The sequence below is a fragment of the Helobdella robusta genome (genome assembly GCF_000326865.2).
Source record: "Helobdella robusta unplaced genomic scaffold HELROscaffold_14, whole genome shotgun sequence".
NCBI classification, from domain to species: Eukaryota; Metazoa; Annelida; class Clitellata; order Rhynchobdellida; family Glossiphoniidae; genus Helobdella; species Helobdella robusta.
This window is the reverse complement of record NW_008703782.1, coordinates 2,938,239-2,960,290: the sequence shown is the minus strand read 5'-3', so window position 1 is coordinate 2,960,290 and position 22,052 is coordinate 2,938,239. Positions and strand designations below refer to the sequence as shown.

General features: G+C 31.1%; 1 protein-coding gene across 1 annotated transcript in view; it reads right to left on the bottom strand.

Moving 5' to 3' along the window:
- Nucleotides 1-18,361, bottom strand: part of HELRODRAFT_74592 (hypothetical protein) — a gene marked incomplete at both ends in the record, with an annotated part of 53,312 nt that extends 34,951 nt beyond the window's left edge. Inside the window, one exon of the mRNA XM_009014799.1 lies at nt 17,989-18,361. Within this exon, the coding sequence (XP_009013047.1) occupies nt 17,989-18,361 (373 nt within the window). The remainder of the gene's footprint in view (nt 1-17,988) is intronic.
- Nucleotides 18,362-22,052: the final 3,691 nt, after the last annotated feature.

Here is a 22,052-nt window from a genome sequence, read left to right as displayed (position 1 = left end):
CTGCTGATAAAAATAACTAAGTTGACGATGATGACGAGAAAGATGATGACATCTACGATGACAATGATATGATATATGACGATGACGTTGCATGACTTCATGACAAATAAAAGTGTTTGTGTGTGTGTGTTTGTGTGTGTGTGTGTTTGTGAGTGTGTGTGTGTTTGGGACGACGACAAAACAAGTTGTAATGACGCTGATGGATGTGATTGATAAAATGAATGACACCAATAACAATAAGCACATTTCCCCTGCTCGCTTATCAGCACTCAACGCCAGTGCGTGGCAAGAATTCGCGCCGCTACATTTGCGCAGATTTATATTTAAGTGGCGTAATTCGGACGGTGTGTGATGACGTCACTAGTTATAATGATGACGTTGGTGATGGTGGTGGTGGTGGTTTTAGTGATGATGGTGGTTATAATGATGATGCGATGTGATGATGACGGTGATGATGATTATGGTTATAATGATGATGATGGTGGTGGTGGTTAAAATTATAATAATAATGATAATAATAACTACTATATTGAGACATAATCTTAAAATCAGCAAGACAGTTCTTACAATGACGTTAACATCAGCATGACAACAATCGTGACGATGATAACATAACCAAGACAGCCATCATAACAATGATTACAACGAGAAATGTAAAGGCCATAGAAGCACTGAACACCTGGCGGCAAAAATATTTCATTGCTTTCACGTACATTGAGCTTTAGCTCGTTACAAGGAATAGTCTCATTATTTCGTAATGGCCACAGTTTCAGATTAACACCTTTCTGAGCACATTTGCCTAGCGCTTAACTTTTCTTTTTTCTTTATGTCTCTTGTCGTATGTTCATTTTAACTTTTTTCCCTTTCTTATTATATGATCTCTCCTGATTGTGATGATGATGAAGAAAAAGTTTCTTTTTGGTAATAATATATTTTTATTTAATTAAATATTAAAAACTATAAAAAAAGTTAAGCTGTTGAAGTATTTCATTTATTTTTCATTATGAATATATTTCTGTTGTCTTACATATAAATTCTCTTCTGTTTTCTTATTATTTCTATCGCTTCATGATGAAATTAAAAAAAAATTTTTTAAACATTCCAATTGAAATGTAATTAAATCGAAAAAATGCTTTACCATATTTAATTGATTTGAATTTGTTGTTCAACGATCTACTTCAAATGCTATCCTAACCTCATTTCACCATCAAGTATGTGCCAAAGAAATGTTTAATAAGATACTTAAATTCTTTTGGAATCGGTTGCCAGCAGGCTGTCGGATTTGTATAGAGAATAACCGGCTCCGACCGAATCCAACTCCAACGCTCTAGCTATCGGATCAGTGTTTAGTACACAGATCCTTACCTTATTATTAACATAACCTACAAAAAAACAACAGAAGTTCACAGAGGCGTGTTTAGAGTTGTGACTCAACTCACTCTAAACATTTTTGTTGACACTAAAGTGATATATAAAATTTTACAGAAGTTCTATAGAATTTTTTATTTGAAATTGTTGCGCTTTGCCGTAGGCAAATATTTGTATAGAGCCTACTTTAATTTTTATATGAAAACATCTGAAATATCTGGATATTTTTTGGACAAAAAAAATTTTACATATTTTAAAATTTTCATTTCATACTTAACTTCTCAATTTTTTGGAGCATTTTTGAAAATTTAAGGGTTTTTAAGTTTTCAATTAATCGCTCAAAGCTTTGAAGTTTTTGGAAGATGATCTCAGATTGGTTGACTTTGAAAGAACTAAAAATTTGAACTTTGATTCTTTTAATGAGTAATTTATTCATAAATTTATTGAAAAACTACTAAAACAAAAGCATTATTTTACTATTAAAGTAATTTTGCAAAGTTTTCAAACATGGGCGTACATACAAATAAAATTATGTATTAATATTATTTTAAGCCTAAGACATGTGAGATGAAAGTCGTCTTATTTGTGAAACTTTAAAGCCCACACACACACACACACACACACACACACACACACACACACACACACCACACACACACCACACACACACATTTATATATATATATATATATATATATATATATATATTTTCACACTCACACATAAATACACACAAACAAACAAACACTAAGATGTGTCATCCTTAGGGGAGCTAGGCTAACTGCAACCTACCACAATTTTTAAAACATATTTTTATAATAATAATAAAAGAAATAATATAAAAAGTAATAAATTTAGAACAACAATAAAAGAGTAGTATTATAACAAGTGGTGAAATGTATTGCATACAATTATGATAAGACTTTCTTTAATAACTCTGTGCAAACATTTCTGCGCGACTTATGATGGGTGTCTTTCAAGAGAAGTCTTTGACATATGAAGCGAATAAATGTGGCTCTTTGATGTTCTATGACTGGTTGGTTGGCTGGTTGGTTGGTTGGTTAGTTGATTGGTTGGTTGATTGGTTAGTTGGTTGGTTGATCGGTTGGTTAGTTGGTTGGTTGCTTGATTGGTTACATACTTATTTATTTTCACTTTTTTTTAAAACAACTTAAGCACAGCAGTCGTTACATATTTTGTAGATGTTTTTATATTTGAGAGCGCCTAAAAATATAGTGCCAAAATATGAATTAAAGTTAAAAATAGCAAATTATTGATAATAAAATTGTTTTATAAATTTGCGTTTTGCTTCGATGTGATGCCAGTTTACGTAGAGTGCAATATTATTGTAACACAGAGCAAAAAAATAAATTCTATAGTTTTGTTTTTTATGGAGTTGAAAAAATACAATTGAAGAAAACATTTTCCTACATTGTAAAGAGTTAATTTTGGGATATAATAATTTGATTTTACTTTAATTAACTGAAAATGTTATTTTATTATATTTCAGTAAATTGAAAATAAAAACAGAAACTGCACCGGCATAATATAGACAAAAATGTGGTCATTAATACAAAAAACTCCTCGACAAATGGTTACATCATCATCAACATAAATAACAACACAGTTAACAGCATTATCACAAGAACACCAACAACATAGTTAACACAATTAATAATACATCAACAACACCAATAGCAGCAACGACATTAAATAAAAATAACATTAACAGAAAACAATAAATTCTTGGTTGGCCATCTTCGAAAAGCAATGACCTCTGCCAAGTGCACAGTCTCCTTTATAATTGACAGTACATTTAATCGGCTTATAATATTTTCAATATATTTTCTAAGCTCTTTTGTCTGTCACCGATTTTGATTTTTGATATTTTTAACCTCGAGGCAACTATTTTCACTTTTGAGAAGTTTCTTTTGTTGAAGACATAATGCAATCAGCGAGTTTTGCAACTAGAATTTGACAACATTTTTCACTGCTACTAAAACATTAATATCATTAACTTTAACGTCAGCAACAACAACATTATAACAACAACAACAACAAGAAGCAATAACAACGACGACGAGGACAACTACAAGAACAAAATCAATGACATTTTTTACTAAACAATTTAGATAATGGAGACACAACTTTTTTAAAGACAGACATGTTATGATCTGATTCGGACAAAACGATCTTCTACTTCAGAAAACTCCGTCAATGCATTATTTTCGTCTCAAATGTATTCAGCAACATTTACACGTGTGCATCTGAAGGAAGTTTGCGTACCTAGAGTTCAAATAAAAATAAATTTTTCTACTTTGAAATAGTTTTTTAGCAACAAAAGAAATATTTTGCTATAAATTTAAAATTACCATTAAATTTTTAATAAGAGAAGTTGTACAATTTTAAGACTTGTACCTAATTTTATTTCGCAAAAGTTACTAGGCTTAAAATTGACAATTAAAAAATATGGAAAAAAACACTACACCTAGCTGCCAAATTGGCAGAAACTCAAATTATTTCTCACAAAGTCAATGTTCTAGAAATTCAAATGAAGAAGACAAAAAAATTTTCAACAAATGTTCTTTTGCTCTTAGTGTTGTATTTGTAATAACATTTTGACAGAAATACAATTTTGTTTTTCTTTATTTACATATTCCATCTCATCAAATTTTTTTCTTGGAAATTTTTTTGGCGTTTTTTGTGTTTCTGTGTTTCCGACGTCCAGTTGTTCGGAAGTTTTTTTAGGTCATTGTTATTTTTGGGATTGAAGTTTTGTGTTTTTTGTGTTGTTGTTTGTGTTGTTGGTATATTTTGTTGATTTGTTGACAATGTTTTGTTACTCATGTGTTGTTGTAAATATTATAAGGCTCCCAAAGCGTTTTTTATTTTAGTTTTTTCAAATAAATTAACTTTTACACATGAAATGAATGAAAATCGCTGTAATTTCCCTTCTATTTCTGTCGAATTATTGATAGGATTCATGCGTAAACTCCGTATATCACTTTTTTTTATTTAAATTTCTTGGTTATTTTTTCGTTCAATGTCGTTAACAATGCGGTAAACAATTTTTAATTTGATTTAATCCGATTTAATCAAATTTTCTTTCAATTCATTTCATTTTTTGTTTCGTTTTGTTTCATTTTGGGCAGATTTTGGTTATGTAAATAAAATGAAATAAATAGAATTAAAATTAAATTAAAATAATTTAAATTAATTAATTAATGCTTTGCGACCTTATTACAGAAGAACTGCCTTGCTGTTGGTGATGATGAATGACCTTTTTAACGTGCGACATCTCTTTGGCGTTTTCTACAATCTGCATTACAATTTTTGTCCGAGTGAATCAAATAAAGATGAGGTGAATTTTTTTTGACAGGTGAAAGAATTAAAAATCGGTGAAAAAAAGGAATGCGTTTGCTGGCTTAGAGGAATGAGTATCTACGTTTAAAAATGAAATAACAGAACAATTTCTACCATGCGTGGTGCAGAGGTTTTTGCTCTTGTTCTTTTTACCGGCCTTTTTATTCTGTGTTTTGCGAAATCTTTTATAGAATGTATGTCATTCTAACATTTTAACCTTTTTCATGATTTTGTCTAAAGTGTCATGCTGATAATCAACTTTATTACAATATCTCTATCATCGCCAATCATTCTTATATCACTGCAACCATCACCGCAACCACCAACATCATTTTGAATTTTTGTCTCTCTGTATCCTTCTCAGCAAAGTGTTTTTTTTACAAATTGAAAGAATGAAGGAAACTTCAGCTCAGATTCCTCGAGCAACTCAAGCCGCAGAATCATGAGAAGCTCGCTACAGAATGTTGTTAAAAGTTGTTAAAAAATTTACTCATCCTTTTAAAATTTAATATTTTCCACGCATTTAAAACACTTGAATTTTAAAAAAACATGAAAAATTTTTCATGGAAACATTTGACATTTAAACATTTTAAATAATTTTATTTAAAAAAATCCAGAAAAATTATATGACTCGTATGGTTGCTAAAAATAATGATAGCAAAATGTAAATAAAAACAAATGGATCAAACGATACCAGCAACATCTATGTAGTATGCATATCCACTATAAAGCTAATATTAACACACGTCTATAAAAATTGGACACTCGCTTAAAATGCGATGGTTAAGAGTAGTAATATAGTAGGGCATTTTGTATTGTGTGTATGGATGTGTGTATGTATGTGTGTGTGTATGTGGTGTGTGTATGTATGTGTATGTGGTGTGTGTGTGTGTGTGTGGTGTGTGTGTAGTGTGTGTGTGTGTGTGTGTATTAACCCTGGGGCTCTGAGTTGCCTAATGAATGTTCAGGTCGCATGCGTGCTCCAACGTAATGTACCTAAGTGGTGCGCCTCACTCTTTATTTTCACTACTCTCGTATTTTTTCTCTCTTGCTCTCTTTTTTCCACTTCTCTTCCTCATATAATGTGCTGGTTTTTATTATATAATTTCAACCACGGAAAATTAATCTCTTACAACTTTGCCCCTATGTTTACTGCTTAAAAATAATTAATTTAATAATAAATAATAATAATAATAGTTAATGAAATAATGAACAAGTAATAAAATAAATAATATTAAAAAAATAAAATTATTCATGTGTCACCATTTAATCGAGAACATTGAGAGTTAGGATACAAACGATGATACAAACAATGATACAAATGGTGATACAAACGATGATACAAACGGTGATACAAACGGTGATACAAATGATGATACAAACGGTGATACAAATGCCAATACTAGTGATGACACAAATTATGATACAAACGATGATACAATTGATAGCAACATTGATGATACAAAGTTTTCTGATAACAACGCTTAGTATTACAAACGAACGCGAGGAAGCGCTTTCAAACATCAAGTGCATGCACATTAAGGCCGATGTGGAGGCGAACGAATGCCCGCTAATAAAAACGGACAGAAAAAGATAAAAATCTTCAAATAAATATATCAGTTTGGTGCAAAAATACTGACACATAAACATATTCTGTTACAAAAATAGAAACAGCAAATAAAACAAAAAACGTTCATGCCAAAACTGTAACGAATACACCTGCTAACACACCTTAGTTGAGTGTTTTTTTTTATCAACCGATATATATGAACATACAGAACATATGTGCAACTAACGAATACAAACAAAAAACATACGACAAAAACAAACAAATACAAACAAATAAGTAAACTCAAACAAACAAATACAAACAAACGTGAATAAAATACAGAGCGTAAAGTCATCGAGGCAGGTAATGCATGCACATGATGTAATGTTAGAACGCTGGCAGCCAAAACATCCATCCACGTTTAAACTTTAATTTTCTCGTCCCATCATGCGTTCAAATACTGCTTTACCGCTATTTGCCGGCCGGACGATCATGCTATATGTGCTACGTAAATGCATTTGATTCTCTGTTGTGTGCATGTTTGTATGCGTGCGTGTGTGCGTGTGTGTGTGTGTGTGCTTGTATTTTTGCTTGTTGTGTGATTCACATGTATTTGCAGAGGAGGGTGAGGTGGGGAACTGTCGCGGGGTCTTCCCAAGAAAGTGTCTCCGGCATGAACCACCAAAATTACAACCAGTCAGAAACCTTTACCGTTTTTTTTTCTAAAAATAATTTTTTTCAATTTTTACAGGCAATAATTGCACAAGTTTGAAAATATTCCCTCCAATGGTTAAAGCTGTAATTAAGTTCTTGATAAATTTCATTTGACTTCAAGACAAATCATTAGAACTTTTGTTATAATATTTTCCATGTTAAAGTATGAAATAATGGAATGGTTTTTGTTATTATCTGTTATAAGAAGCTTTTTACAAAAATTTGCAAACCAGAAGCAGAAGGATTATTTTTTTAGTTAAAAATTTAATTATTAATTTCAAAAATAGTAGTTATTAGTCAGATATGAAAAGGCTTCAAAAATAGTAGCTATTAGTCAGATATAAAAAGGTTTTAAATGGATAAAAAGGTTTTAAATAGATAAAATTATCTTTTGAGATAATTAAATTTTTTGCTTGCGATTCTTTAAATTTTTGTACCTAAGTTATTTCAAAAGTGGGATTGTTAATTTGTTAGCATTAAATTTGATCATGTATTTTATATATATTTCTGCAATAAATAAATTGAAGATTTATGAAAAAGGACAAAAATTAACAGTGGTAGATCAGGAATATCGCAGAGGAGAGGAGTGTATAATTTTAAAAATCTCAATTGAATGACCTTATTAATTATTATTATTATTAATTAACTAATCTAGAAAATATACCCCACAAAACCACATTAACAACACTAGTCAATTCAATGATAGTTACAAGTTTACAAATTTAAAATATTGCCCTGTGAAAATGTCGTTGGCATAATAATTTTTATCAGCCTGAATATTTCGTATCTGCGTTCTTCTGTATGCAAATCCGACTCCAGAGACTAACCAGCCCACATGGCATAACATTTCATCATTAAAGAGGCATCGTATGGTCTTTCTTTAAACCGCAAAATGTTTATGGGCAGAATTTTGATGTTTTCATCATCATTTTCATCACTATCGTTGTTATTTTCATTATGGTTATTGTGCTATTTTTATTATTCTTATTTCACTAATGTAAACAAAAAAATGAATGAATTTATATGCTTCTTTTTAGGTTACTAAGTATTTCGGTCAAACAGTCAGTCAGTCAGTCAGTCAATCAGTCAGTCAGTCAATCAGTCAGTCAGTCAGTCAGTCAGTCAGTCAGTCAGTCAGTCAGTCAGTCAGTCAGTCAGTCAGTCAGTCAGTCAGTCAGTCAGTCAGTCAGTCAGTCAGTCAGTCAGTCAGTCAGTCAGTCAGTCAGTCAGTCAGTCAGTCAGTCAGTCAGTCAGTCAGTCAGTCAGTCAGTCAGTCAGTCAGTCAGTCAGTCAGTCAGTCAGTCAGTCAGTCAGTCAGTCAGTCAGTCAGTCAGTCAGTCAGTCAGTCAGTCAGTCAGTCAGTCAGTCAGTCAGTCAGTCAGTCAGTCAGTCAGTCAGTCAGTCAGTCAGTCAGTCAGTCAGTCAGTCAGTCAGTCAGTCAGTCAGTCAGTCAGTCAGTCAGTCAGTCAGTCAGTCAGTCAGTCAGTCAGTCAGTCAGTCAGTCAGTCAGTCAGTCAGTCAGTCAGTCAGTCAGTCAGTCAGTCAGTCAGTCAGTCAGTCAGTCAGTCAGTCAATCAATTAGTCGTAAAACGTTATTTAGTCGATGTTTAACAGCGCTCCTCAATGAATTTTGCAAACAGATGGGTGTTTGAAATCCGCTCAGGACTACTTCGTAAGTGATGGAGAAGTAGTCAGAGAAGGAGGTAAGGTTTTTAAGTACTTTGGAAAAATTTTATATTGCAACTTGTACATTAAATTGCATATTTTTAAAATTATTCCATATTGTATAGGTAGCCAGTGCAAGAAAACAAAATGTGGAACTATGTGAGAAAAGAATGGAGCAAATTTGAAGTTGATTTTCAATTTTCATCAGAATTGGATGAAAAAGAAGGGCAGGCGAGATAATCTCACGTGTTTTATTAACGATATGTTTTAATAATAAGAATTAACAACTTCAATTATTATTTTACTTAAGAATATAACAGTTGACAAGATGATATCATTCAAATTAGTAACAATTTCTCAGCTCTTAATCGACATTCAAAAAAAATTGTTACGTATTGGGGCTAAAAGGACAGTAAAGAGTAAAATATGCAAAAGTTTTTGTGTGATTCTGCCTGAAACAGGAGCACAGAAATGTCGAATGCTGTGATTTAAAATCAGCAAATAACCCTTTTTTGTCTCTACTCATTTATAATATTTCTAATGAACTCGTAAAATTCTAAAATTCAAGATTGGAGATGAATGAGTTTTTAAAAATGGTTCCTGTATTTTTCAAATCTTTTGAAGTAGAAACCTTTTCAAAATTGCCTTCTCTACAAGCTCGCCATTCTTCCAGCTTTATTAATTTTCCAACAGATCAACATTTTATTCAGGAGAAATAAATTTTTGTGAAACTCAAATTTCTAGGCGCATAAATAATTTGAAAAAATATATTTCTCTTAATTTTAAAATTTTTTCAATTAGTTCTTATTAAACTTCTTCGTATTTGTTTGATAATTTACTTATTTATTCATTTTTTCGCTCATTCACTCAATTCCATTTGTTATTCACTCGTCGTCTCAACAGTCATGAGCTCTTTCATTCATCTGTTGCCTCTTCATCTCTCTACTCGTTCATTTTTTTCATTGATTCATTCATTCTATTTTCGATTTGAGTGTCTCTAGGTATGTGTGTATATTTATATGTACGTGTGTGTATCACTGTGTATGTGTGTGTATCACCGTGTATGAGTGTGTATATGTCAGTGTACGTGTATGTATATATTTGTTTGTGCTTGTTCATGTGCATGTTTATGGGTATGTATTTATGTATAAATGAGAGTGTATGTGCATACTGAGGTGCCGACAAGTCTTTAATAACTTTTACCATTGCAACAACAAAACCGAGAACTCGCGACAAAACACACAATGACGTCATAATTACGCATGGCAGAAAAATGTTCAAACCGTGCGAAGGATTGATGGATGCAGTTAATTAAGTTCAGATGTTATCACCATCATCATCATTTTCATCGTCGTTGTCGTCGTCGTCATCAACATAGTTATCGTCATTATCTTGACTTTTAAAATCACTGTCATTATGATCATAATCTCAATGTAATCATTACATTACCATCAACAAACTAAGCATTATAACACGCACGCACACACGCACACACAAGCACAAACACACACACATCTATGTACTGTATACAGACATACAAACAGAAATTAACACATATACAAGTGTATATATACACAAACCGCTACCAACACGCACACATAATCGCAGCCGTTGACGTTCTCACGAACATATTCTGCATACACAGATGTATATATACACACGCTCTCAATTATAAATAAATACATACACTAATACACATAAACATACAGATGAACAAGCTCAAACAAATGTATGCATACACGTACACTGACATATACACACTTATACACAGTAATACACACACATGCACAGATACACGCACATACACAGATACACAGAAATCTACACACATACATAGAGGCACTCAAATATTATACCGCAGTGATTTCCATCACCGGAGGCTTGAACAATGATCATTCATTTGTTCTAATGCTTTAATTAAGACAGCGAGATATGACTTAGTGTTGTTGATCATTGATCAGTGCTTTTTTTATAAGACTTCATCCATCTTTTTATTCATCCAACTTTCCATATATCAAGTTCACTCCATTCATTTTTCTATTTATCTATCTATCTACCCACATATATCCAATCATCTTTTTAGGCATCTATCAATCCATACATCCATTCATCTTTCCAGATATATATCTATTATTAATAGACAAAATTTATGTAGAATCAAATTGCAAGATGCAGATTAGACGTTCCAATTAAAAACACGTTGAACTCAAACAGACCTTTCATTGTTGTTCACTCTGAAAAGTTCAAAACATGCACGTATACATACGTGTTTGAAACCATATTTCTAGAGCAATGCACACCGGCCTTGTTGAATGGCATCGCTCCATTCAAATGGCATAATTAAATCTTTCTAGTACCTCTTACGTTCCGTCTTGAAAGGGTAATGCACTCAGGCTGTTCGCATGTTTGGACTGTGTGAGGAAGATGCAAAAACGAACGTGAAGCTTACTCCACTGGTCAGTCATTCACTCTTCGTCGGTCATTCATTGTACGTCGAGACGCTCAACATGGTCAAGCATCATCAGAGCCTTTCAGAAACCTTTGTCCAATGGACTAGCATTTAATTCCGAGTTATTTTTGTATTCATTTTTTGTATTATTTTATTTTATTGCCAAGATGAGGTTAACGACTTCATGTTTTTCTTTCAATTTGATTGAATTTTTTCTTGGAGCAAATGGTATGAGTTGATGTCATTTTTGGGGTAAATTGTAAGATCAAGGAATACTTAACGAGATAATTTATTTTTGTAATTTTTTGTAAAAAATTGATTGGTTTATATAGAATACGGCAGATTTTTTCAAGTTGTTAATAAGCAACTGATGGTAAAATACAATGGGTCCACATCTGTTAAAAATAGGAGGTAGCGAGTGAATAACTTTGTAAACTGCCTTGTTAATTTTTAAAGATTTGAAATAACATATTTGTAAACATTTAAATAATTTGACATCAAATTTTTCACAATTTTGTAATATAACAGCTCATTATTCAAGAAGTTTTGTAAAAGTTCATTTATTAGAATATAAAATTTTCAATCATTCACCTACGTTTAAACATATTGCTTGCTCATTAATTCAGACAAAAATTATTTTCGGGTGATAGAGTTTGTAGTTTTTTGTGTGCTAAACATAACTAACACACACACACACATCACAAAACCCACACACACACACGCGCGCGCGCACACACACATATACAAACTATTTTGAATAAATAAAAATACCATGGTAAAATGACTTTAATAAAAATTTGATATCAAATTAAAAATTTTTAAGTTCAAATTTTATTCCAGGAAAATAACATTTATACATTTATCTAATTTCTTGTATTTTTAATTAAAATAAAAGGTTTATAAAATTTAGTAGAGATATCTAATTAACTTTGTCTTGACTAAGTAATTTTGTAGACATTTTGAAATAAAAGACAGTAATTAGTTTTTTTTTACAAGAAAACATTTTTATATGTCAATGGAAATTTCATTTTTTTTAACTTACAGAAGTCGTGCTGGTTCAAAAAAAACTTTCACTCATATGGTGATTGACATTTTTCGATTCGCTGAAATCTTATTAACAAAGGAAAAAAAATCAACTAATATATTTTGAAATATTTTGAAATTTTAATTTCACATTTTAAACTGAACTTCTCACAAAATTGAAATCTGTAAATATGGGCATCGAAATTTTTTAAAAAATTTACAACGTAATAATCTTTATAGCACGATTTTCAGAAATTTTTCACAATAGAGAAAAGTGAGTTCATACTAAATTCTTCTGTAAGTTTCACTGATGGTGTCCTAATTTTGACACCCACTCCAAATGAGACCCATCAAAACTTCGACTCTGGTTAAAAATTTCCGGTTATACTAAAAAAAAGGATCTAAATAACACTTTATTATAAAAACTTTTGAACATTCAGAATTAGTGGGTAACTAAAAAAGAAAAACCTTTATACAAAAGTGGCAACAAAACATTACTAATAAAGCCTCAAAACTTTTCTTTTTCCCTTTAAAATAAACCCTGGCCACTCAAATAGAAATGTTATTTAGATTATATTTCAGTATTTTGTTACCATGCTTGTTTATATTGTTGTCTCGGTGAAATGTTTTAAAGAAGTTTTGATTTATTTTTAAAGAACTGTATAAAGATTTGATCACCCCTTTCCAAAAGTTCAATGTTTATGATGTCACGCAGATACGAAATCCAATTACACGATATGTTTATACATCTTACAATAACCATGCGCGAAATTGTTCATGATGATGACCGCATATAAAAATGGCGACTTTCTTTCGTTATTTACTGCAGCCGTTTGACCTATTTATAGATTTATACATTATTTGCTGGCGTGTTATGGTTACGGTGTTTGGCTCTGATGTAGCAGGAACTGGATTCGAATGCAAGTTGAACAGTAATTTTATTATATATCGGCCCACATACATTCATGAAAATATAAAATAAAATGATATTTTGCGCATTTTATTATAGCAAAAATAATAGCAATAATATTCATTAAAAACATATTTAGTATCACTAATGATTTAAATTTTATAATATTCAGTAAGAAATGGACGTTCTTTTTAAACGGTGAAACTCTTTTAATTGTTTCCTACTCGGATGGAGCTCTCCATTCGTTCAATTCAAATTTCGCAAAACATTGCAAGTGTTTGCAAATTGAAATGGAAGCTTATTAAATAACTTTTTATACTTTAATTATCTGCTAAAGAGTCTTTCGAATTTTAAACAAAATTTATATTAAAAATTTTTTTACAAAACTGAACCTACCTCCATTACGAGTAAATAATGAAAACGACGCATTAGAAACAAATGTATGTTTCTACTTATATTTATGTCTACCCAAGTTTATACAAATAAGCTGGGTATTTAATAATGAAAAATACAGAGTTATATACCCAGATTCGGGTATTTAATTGCAATAAACAAGCAGAAAGTCTCATGACTTATTTAACGAAATTAAAGCGTGGATGAGAAGGCATAAATTTAGTCTAGCCACACAAAACATGGGCGTATTTTATTGCTTCCGCACATTTTATTATCCTCGTTGGAAAGTTACGCGAAGAAAAACAACGCGCTAAACAACGCGTTATTTTTCACCGAAAATCAAACTTCATGAATTCAACCTTTAAGGCCTCGGCAAACATGTTTGTAAAAAAAACAATTCGAACGGGGCTTAGTTAGCAGCAAAATTCCCTGAGGAATAAATGTTGTCGGGCCAGCCAAAGTAATTTGTTACATTTATTGACCACGCGAATAAAGACTAAAAACCCCCCCAAAAAAACAAAAAAAATCACCCAAATAAAAACAAAAAAGCCTGCGAAAACATAAACAACGCTATCCGACAAACACATTAATTACAGGAATTGCAATTTAGTTAATTAAATACATTAATTAATTATCAAAATTGAAATAGAATTAATTTTATTTTGTGAAACTAAACGTGTAAGATGATTTGATCTTAAATCCGTAATCATTCGTTATGAGGCGTGCGAGAGCGATGTGAGTGTGGTTAGTGCAGTTGCTTGGATGTTACAGTGTAGGTGGGAGTTAGTTGTAGTCTGAGATTTTTGCCTGACTTAGAATTTCTTGAGACCCCGAATATTTTTCATTGATTAAAGATGGGATTGTAGTGATGTTATCGATGTAATTGTTAAGAAATTTAGGTCTAATTAGCGTTTTGATTTTAGTGATTTGGACGGTTTATATTTTTTTAATAATTTATTTTATTCGTTCACGATAACATAAAATTGAAGTTTAATTATTATTATTTTATATTTTTATATTGAAAAAATAAAAATAAATGATTAGTAAAGAGTATATATTTTTGATAATCCATCGCTGATTAAGCATGCGTAGAGTAATGAATGTTTGCTTTTAATTATTGCAAATATCTATCTGTCTGATGGCGTCGGGAGTTATTCCGTGAAGTATGGTATAAAAATTGTTACGTCATAGTTCGTGGGCGCAACTGTGGTGTCTGGGCAAACGCGAATGTAGTGCGCTATATGATTTTAGTAATTATTCATTTATTATTCGTTATGAATGAAATTTTTCTTGTAGAGAAAAAAAAAATTATAACAACTTTGTAAAAATAATTCAAAGATTGAATTAAAAAAAACGTTTATTTCATATTTCATTTTTTAAACATCTTATAACAACTAAAGTTAAATTATAGCGAGATGTGGAATCTAAAATGATAAAGTGAAATAGAGATGTTTAAGGACGATTTTTATTGAAAATAATAACCGCCAAACAAACACACACACGCACACACACAAACAAACACACAACCCACAATTACAAGCAAAAATATACGAACACACGTACACACATGATCGATCATCATGTATTTATAATTTTTTAAATCATTTATGTCATCATTTATTGAATTTTAATATTATTTCTTGTCCATTTAAAAACTAAGGAGTTAAATTAAAATTTTGATGCTTTTCAAAGATTATAAAAGAAACATTTTCAAGGATTCTTGTCTCTCTTTCAGAATTTATTCAGATGTTATAATTTTGTAGATTTTACGGATTATTAACTTTTTGAAAATTTTCACAACATAATAACAAATTTTTAATAATTCCTCGAGAAGAATGTTCTTCATTGCATGCGCTGACGTGTTGCCCATGCCTGCAGACAATATAATGAGTGCAACGATTACTATTTCTGAGTTTAAGTTCATGACAATTAATGATTTTAATAGCAATTTTTCAAATTTTTACCGAAAATTTTTCAAAATATAATTATATTTTTTACTTCAACATTTTTAAACATTTTCATCGTTAGTTAAATTTGCACTTGAAAAATTTCTCGTCACGAAATAATTGTTTCCAGTTATTGTAAGCCAGAGAAGACAAACTGAAAATTAAAAAACGCTTAAGAAGACAACAAATAGTTTTCTTAATATATAATTTTTAAAATAGTTATTCTAAAATTTGAAAAATTCAACTAAAAATAATATAACTAGATAAAATAATTATTTGAAAAAATGTTTTTAAAAAAATTTCTCAATAACTAAAACCTGAAAGAAAAATGAAATGAGCCAATGATTTTCAGTGTAGTCCAAGGGATGTTCTGGTAAAATGAATTGATCTTCTGAGGTAAGCTCAAACATTTGATGACTGATGGACGAAGTGATGGATGGGATGATGGATGAATGAGCAGGGGATCGCAAAAAATAGATGCGTCAATTTTCGCGATTAAATGATTTTTGCACACACAAAAAATGTCGCCGATCGTGGTGGCGACATTTTTTTTGGATGTTGTGGAGTATGAAGGGGTGATGTCACAGGCCGAAACATCAGGACATTGACTTGGATCATGGTTAAGGTTTGGCATTCCAAAAATGTTAACATACACTAAGCCGGCCACATAATTATTTGCGTTTATTGATTAATAAATAATTTAAAATTAAAAAAATGGCATTGATTATCATTGATGAAGAGACTTCATTTCAAAAGACATTTTCACAATTTATCTAACCGCACAAAGAAATTATGAGGAACTCTAATCTTTTGACTGTAATCCTTTATTGAAAAACAAAATTGAATATATCAAAAAAGTCTACGAAATTTGAAGCAAACTGACACAAAAACATGCACTTTCACATACACACACAACATACAAGCACACACATACATAACACACACAACATACAAACACACAAAAAAATCCAATGCGTCCGAAAAGCTGATGAAATCTGGAATAGCATGAATGCCAGTGATAAAATGAACTCGCGACCTCTCGCTTCTTTTTTTAATAAAATTCTTTCAATAAAAAATATTTTTCTTTTCAAGATATTGATAAAAAAACATTTGGACGTCTTAAAATTATAAAGTTTCAAGAGTTACTCCAACGGTGTAGCGATTCAATTTCAAGTATCAAATTAAAAATAAATTTGTACCTTTCAGAAAGTAAAAAAGCAAAACCTTCAAACGTCAAATAGAGAAAGCGTTATATTAACATTTCTATAATCTATCAAAACAAGAAAATAACGCAACTGCATATAAACAAAAAATGAGCAACAAACACATTAAAACGACATAACACTAACAACCGCAAGACATCTCGCAACCACATTCCAACGCCACGCAACATCCTAACAACTACACACAACAAAGTAGCACTTACATAAACACAACAACAACTAAACTCTATCATTAAAAACTTCAACTTCATTCACACCATTAGGAAGAAAATTTTCAAGCATGCATCATTAGAAAAGATTTATAAAAGAAAAAATATATATTTATATATATTGGACCTCAAAACGGCTCATACTGGCTTTGTGTATGCCTGTCTCCATGTAGGTATGTTTATAAAAGTGTATGTGTGTGTTTGAGCGTGTGCGTGTGTGTGTGTGTGCTCTTGTGAAAAAGCAAAAAGAAATCAAGTTATCTAATTTTTTGGGATTAATATTTTTACAAATGTTTAACTTTTCAAATTATTTAAGTAATCATCAAGATTTCAATCCACATTAAATTCAAAATCATGGTTTCTATGGGTTTGGAAAAAAAAATATAAATAATTATTTAGCTTTTAATTTAAAATTTGCATTTTTTATTTGAAACCTAGCCAGAAATTATCATCTAAAAAAATTTCGTAGTTTTTTAACAAGCTTTTAAATTAATCAAAAATGAGATAAATTAATAAAAGTTTGATGACGATAGTTGAACATAAAAAAATTTATCTAAACAAAAATCAGCAGACAACAGCACGCAACCACTCGAAAGATAACTTTAAAAAAGTCGCTATCATCTCGCAATGAATTTTCAGAAACGTTCGAGTGATTCAATTTCAAAATACAAAAATAATTGCGAGGTTAAAATAATTTTTCCTCTGAACATCACACGCTGTAAAAATACTCCATTCACTAAACATACGATGATGCAATGAAAATTCAACGCCATTAAAACAACACTTACCACTACTACTACTACAACTACTACTGCTACTACTACTGCTGCTACTACTACTACTACCGCTACTACTACTACTACTATTACTATTACTGCTAATACTATTACTACTATTAGTAGTTGTTACAACTAATCTACAACCAATGTTATTAAACCAGACACACCCAGATAACGAAAATAAAAACGAATACTACTACTACTATTATTGACGATACTACTAACAGCTACTGACTTTTGCTGCTGCTACTACTACTACTACTACTACTACCACCATTATAACAACTACAACTATTAATACTATTATTAGCAACAGTTAAAAAAACTTACGACAACAATAACAACTGCAACAACAACTGCAACAACAACAACCACAACAACAACAACACTAACTAACCTACAGCCAGTGTTATAACATCAGAAACGGCCAGACTGCATAGATAGAAATTTGTAGTAGTACGCATATCTTGCCTCCTGGCAACAATCAATCCAGTGCAGACATTCCCGACTATCCCAGATATAAAAATGAGGGAGTAGATGATAGTTAGTATGATGCTCTCACTGAGACTTTTGTACTTAGGACCCATGTTCGTCTCCAGGTATTCTTTCAGATCCTCGAGACTGATGTTTGTGATGCTGTTGTTGAAATCGATGTAGAGGAATTGTTGTTGGTCGTGGTACAGATCGTCTAGGAATGGGTGGAAGTCGGAGTATTGGTGATTGTTGTGGTGGAATGTCTGGTTGGTGTAATAGAGAAAATTGTCATTCATGTTGTTGTTGTTAATACCATTATTAATGTTGTTGTTGTTGTTGTCGGTATCATCATTGCCTTCGTTGTTGTTGTTGATGTTGTTGTCAACAACATCATTGTTGTTGCTGAGAATAAATTTTGGAGGTTGACACGATGAGGTGCTGAGTGGCATGTGATGATGAGGTGCTGCTGGATTGTGGTGATGCTGATGCGAAGTGTGATTCGAGCCAGAACCCACCTTAACCGGAAATGAGGAAATCGGTGATGACGACGACGATGTTGAGATCACCAGTAACGATGTCGTTATGATGGATGCTAGCAATGATGACGTTTTCTTAAATATTTTTATCGACGATGATGTCAAATTTAGCAAATCTGATGCAATGTTTAACCTGTTGTAACCCATTTTGGATGATTAATAAACTTTCTGAGGATAACTTTTTAAAACCACCGATATTTATAATTATGGATCTACGGCAAAATTTGTATGGAGCAAAGTTTAAGGAATGAATTTGTCATTAAAAAATATTTATTACCGACTAGATTGTTTCTTAACTTACTTACAGCCATCAAATTTGAAAGAGTCACAATTGAAATTAAGTAAATAACATACGTGCAATGGACTAGACTGGTGTTTCTATGAGTGAGAAATTATTATTATTTCATTATATTATTATTATTTATTATTATTATTATTACGCTATTTTGGTTGTTGTGAAAGTTTAATGTTGTTGTTGTTGTTTTGTTCATTGAGTATGGTGTTGTTGTAAGTGTTGTTAGCAAAGTTCCTTAGGAAAGATAACGTTGTTGTAGTTGATGTTGTTGAATGTACGGATGATGTTTTAGACGATTTCTATTTAAATAAAAAATTTAATTGTAGAAACGTGTTATTTCTTAGTGTATGGTTGTCAATGTTAGAATGAAATAACCGAAAAGTAAGAGTTATTAATACACGCGTTGTTGTTTCTAAGCATGCGTTTGATCAAAAGCATTTGTAGGGTAATTAAAAAACTACCCATATGTACACTACAGTACAAATACCATAGCAAGTTTATTTAAAATTTGCTGGGGCTTATTTTTTTTTGAAGTTTGTCTTACGTTTAAGGTCTCTAAAAATAGCAAATAAACGAATGGTTGAAAAATTAATTTACTTTAAGTTGGTTTATTTTAAATTAATTTTAAACTTTAAAAATTGTTTGACCAAGTTGAGGTAAAATAATTTAAGGTAGTTGACAAAATGTAAATAGGGATGGCGTGATTTGAATGTGTATACTGAAAATTGAAAAATTTACAAAAAAAATCGTAAATCTTACGTTTCAATGATAATTTTTTGTGTTTTTCAAAGTCGTTGGTCGGGTTTTGGAGGGAGTGACGCTTAATGTGAAAATAATCCGTCAGAAACAAAACTGTCGGAAATGAGAGAGAATCGTAAATGGAGGAGGTCGTTGGGAAGGAGTATTAAATACTGTATACAAAAATAAATAAAAAATTTGACTGAATAAAATCACTTTTGATTTAGACAATGTCGGAGTTTTTGAAGTTGTTTGCGGGTTATGCATCGTTTCAGGATGTTTATAATGATGTTGTTGAAGATGATTGGCGTGGAAGTGATGAAGCTGATGGAGTCGTTAGTGATCGTCATGTTGTTGTTTGTCATCTTGTTGATTATGTCATTTTATAGCGAAGATGCTGATGAACTGCTGGTGATGTTGACGGCGGTGATGTTGATGTTGTAATTGTTAATATTGTTGCGAGATTTTTGTATAGCTAATAAGGACGAACATTATTAACTGTTTATTATTTTTTAGTAAAATTATTTTTTTAACAGAAATCAGCTTTTTTATTTCGTTTAAAATTTTAACCCAAAAATCACCTTAATACAAAAATTTGGCTTATTTCCGTCAAAGGATTATTTTGTTGATTATAAAGTTTTAAAATTAACAGTGAGAAACAAGAAACTATTCTAATTAAACATACAAAAAAATGTTGAAATGAAACAAAAAACTATCTACACGTATATTGTTAGAAGGGAAATCTGTCTACAAGACTACAAAATTATTCCACGTTGCCAAATCACCCACCTTCCCGCCGGTAATTGGTACTGTCCCTTGCGTACCTCATCATTCTTATTTTTTTGTTTTTGCTTAGCCACTTTTGAATTCTCTATTTTTATTTTAATATATTCGGAGCTTTATGATACAGCGCTCTCAAGTTTAATGATCTCATTATTAGGAGATGAAAAATTCATTATCTAGTTTATCACAAGTCATTTTTCACGAACGCTAACAAGTCGCTCCTGTTAAATTTATTTTGCGGTGAATGTTTTTTTATGAAAATTTATCCCTTTCGCCGTATTAATTATTTCATTATTAAAAAAATTTTTCAAAAAATAATTAGTGTTCTGGCTAATGACGTTGCATCCTTCAAGTTAAAACTACATCATCCAATCATCGTCATCGATGTTAGGTCATCATCGTTGTCGTCGTCGTCATCATCCACTCACCATCAATCACTCACATCATCATCATCGTCGTCATCACTATCACCATTCATCACCATCGTAATCATCAACATCATCTTCATCATCGCCATTGTCGTCTTCCTAATTAGTATTTTACTCATTAACTTTTCAGTTTTGTTTTATTTTTAGCATCCCTTCAAAGCCAACCCCCCACCTAACTGAAAAAAAATCACTTATTTTGAATAGGAAATTATTGATTTACCAGTGCACTTGACGTAAACTTTTCCTGCTGGTGTCAGCGGTGGTTGTCAGAAAAAAAATTGAAAAAAAGTCTTAAAAAATAATTGTAGAAAAATGTTTTGTAAATACTCCATAAAAAAAATAAAATAACAAATAATTTACAATAAAATACAACAAAATATGTAAATAATTTCTGTATTACGTAAATTGTATATAAAACTAGGTTGCTTTTGTTGTTCCTCATTTGTCAAAACCGTTTAACAAAGAACAAAAAATTGATTTATCGCCCTAATTTTTCAGTTTTTAACGATTTGGAATGATTATTTAAATAATTAATATTACAATAAAATAAAAATATATTGTGGTGTGTGTAATAATCGTAAAGGATGCAGTTTTCTATTTGGCATCAGATTGAATCTCAACAACTCACATATGAAATAAACTACACTGGTTCAGTTTGTCAAAATAAAAAAAAATTTCAAATTAGCTCATCTTGTTAAAAACTTTGGAACATTTTAAACGTTTGAATTACTTATTTAAAAAAAAATATTTTCAGAGAGTTCAATGTATTTAGATAAAGTGTCACGCTCAATTAGACTAATAAGTCAATTATAAACTTTTAACAGGTGCTTACAATTTTTTAAATTGTTGAAAACCCGAAAAAACATTTCTAAATTCGTGCTAAAATTTGCGCTATTGTGTTAACTGTCGAAAATATAGAACGTTGGAGTTACAAAAGCAGTCTTTGCAGTGCAATTGTTAGGCTGGGAATGATTTAACATAGGGTCATAAAAGTTTGAAGATAGGAAAATAAAAGTGCTCTGCGTTGAGAATTTTTGGATTTAACAACCACTTTAAACATTGAAAACTCTTCCACACTCACCTTTTGAATGACGACGAACAAAAAGCCACACCAACAACAGATGAGTTAAAGCGACTTTTTAAGCTCCCGTAGACCAATAAAATAATAATAAAATAGTCATTGCGATATTCACAGCCGAATGTATGA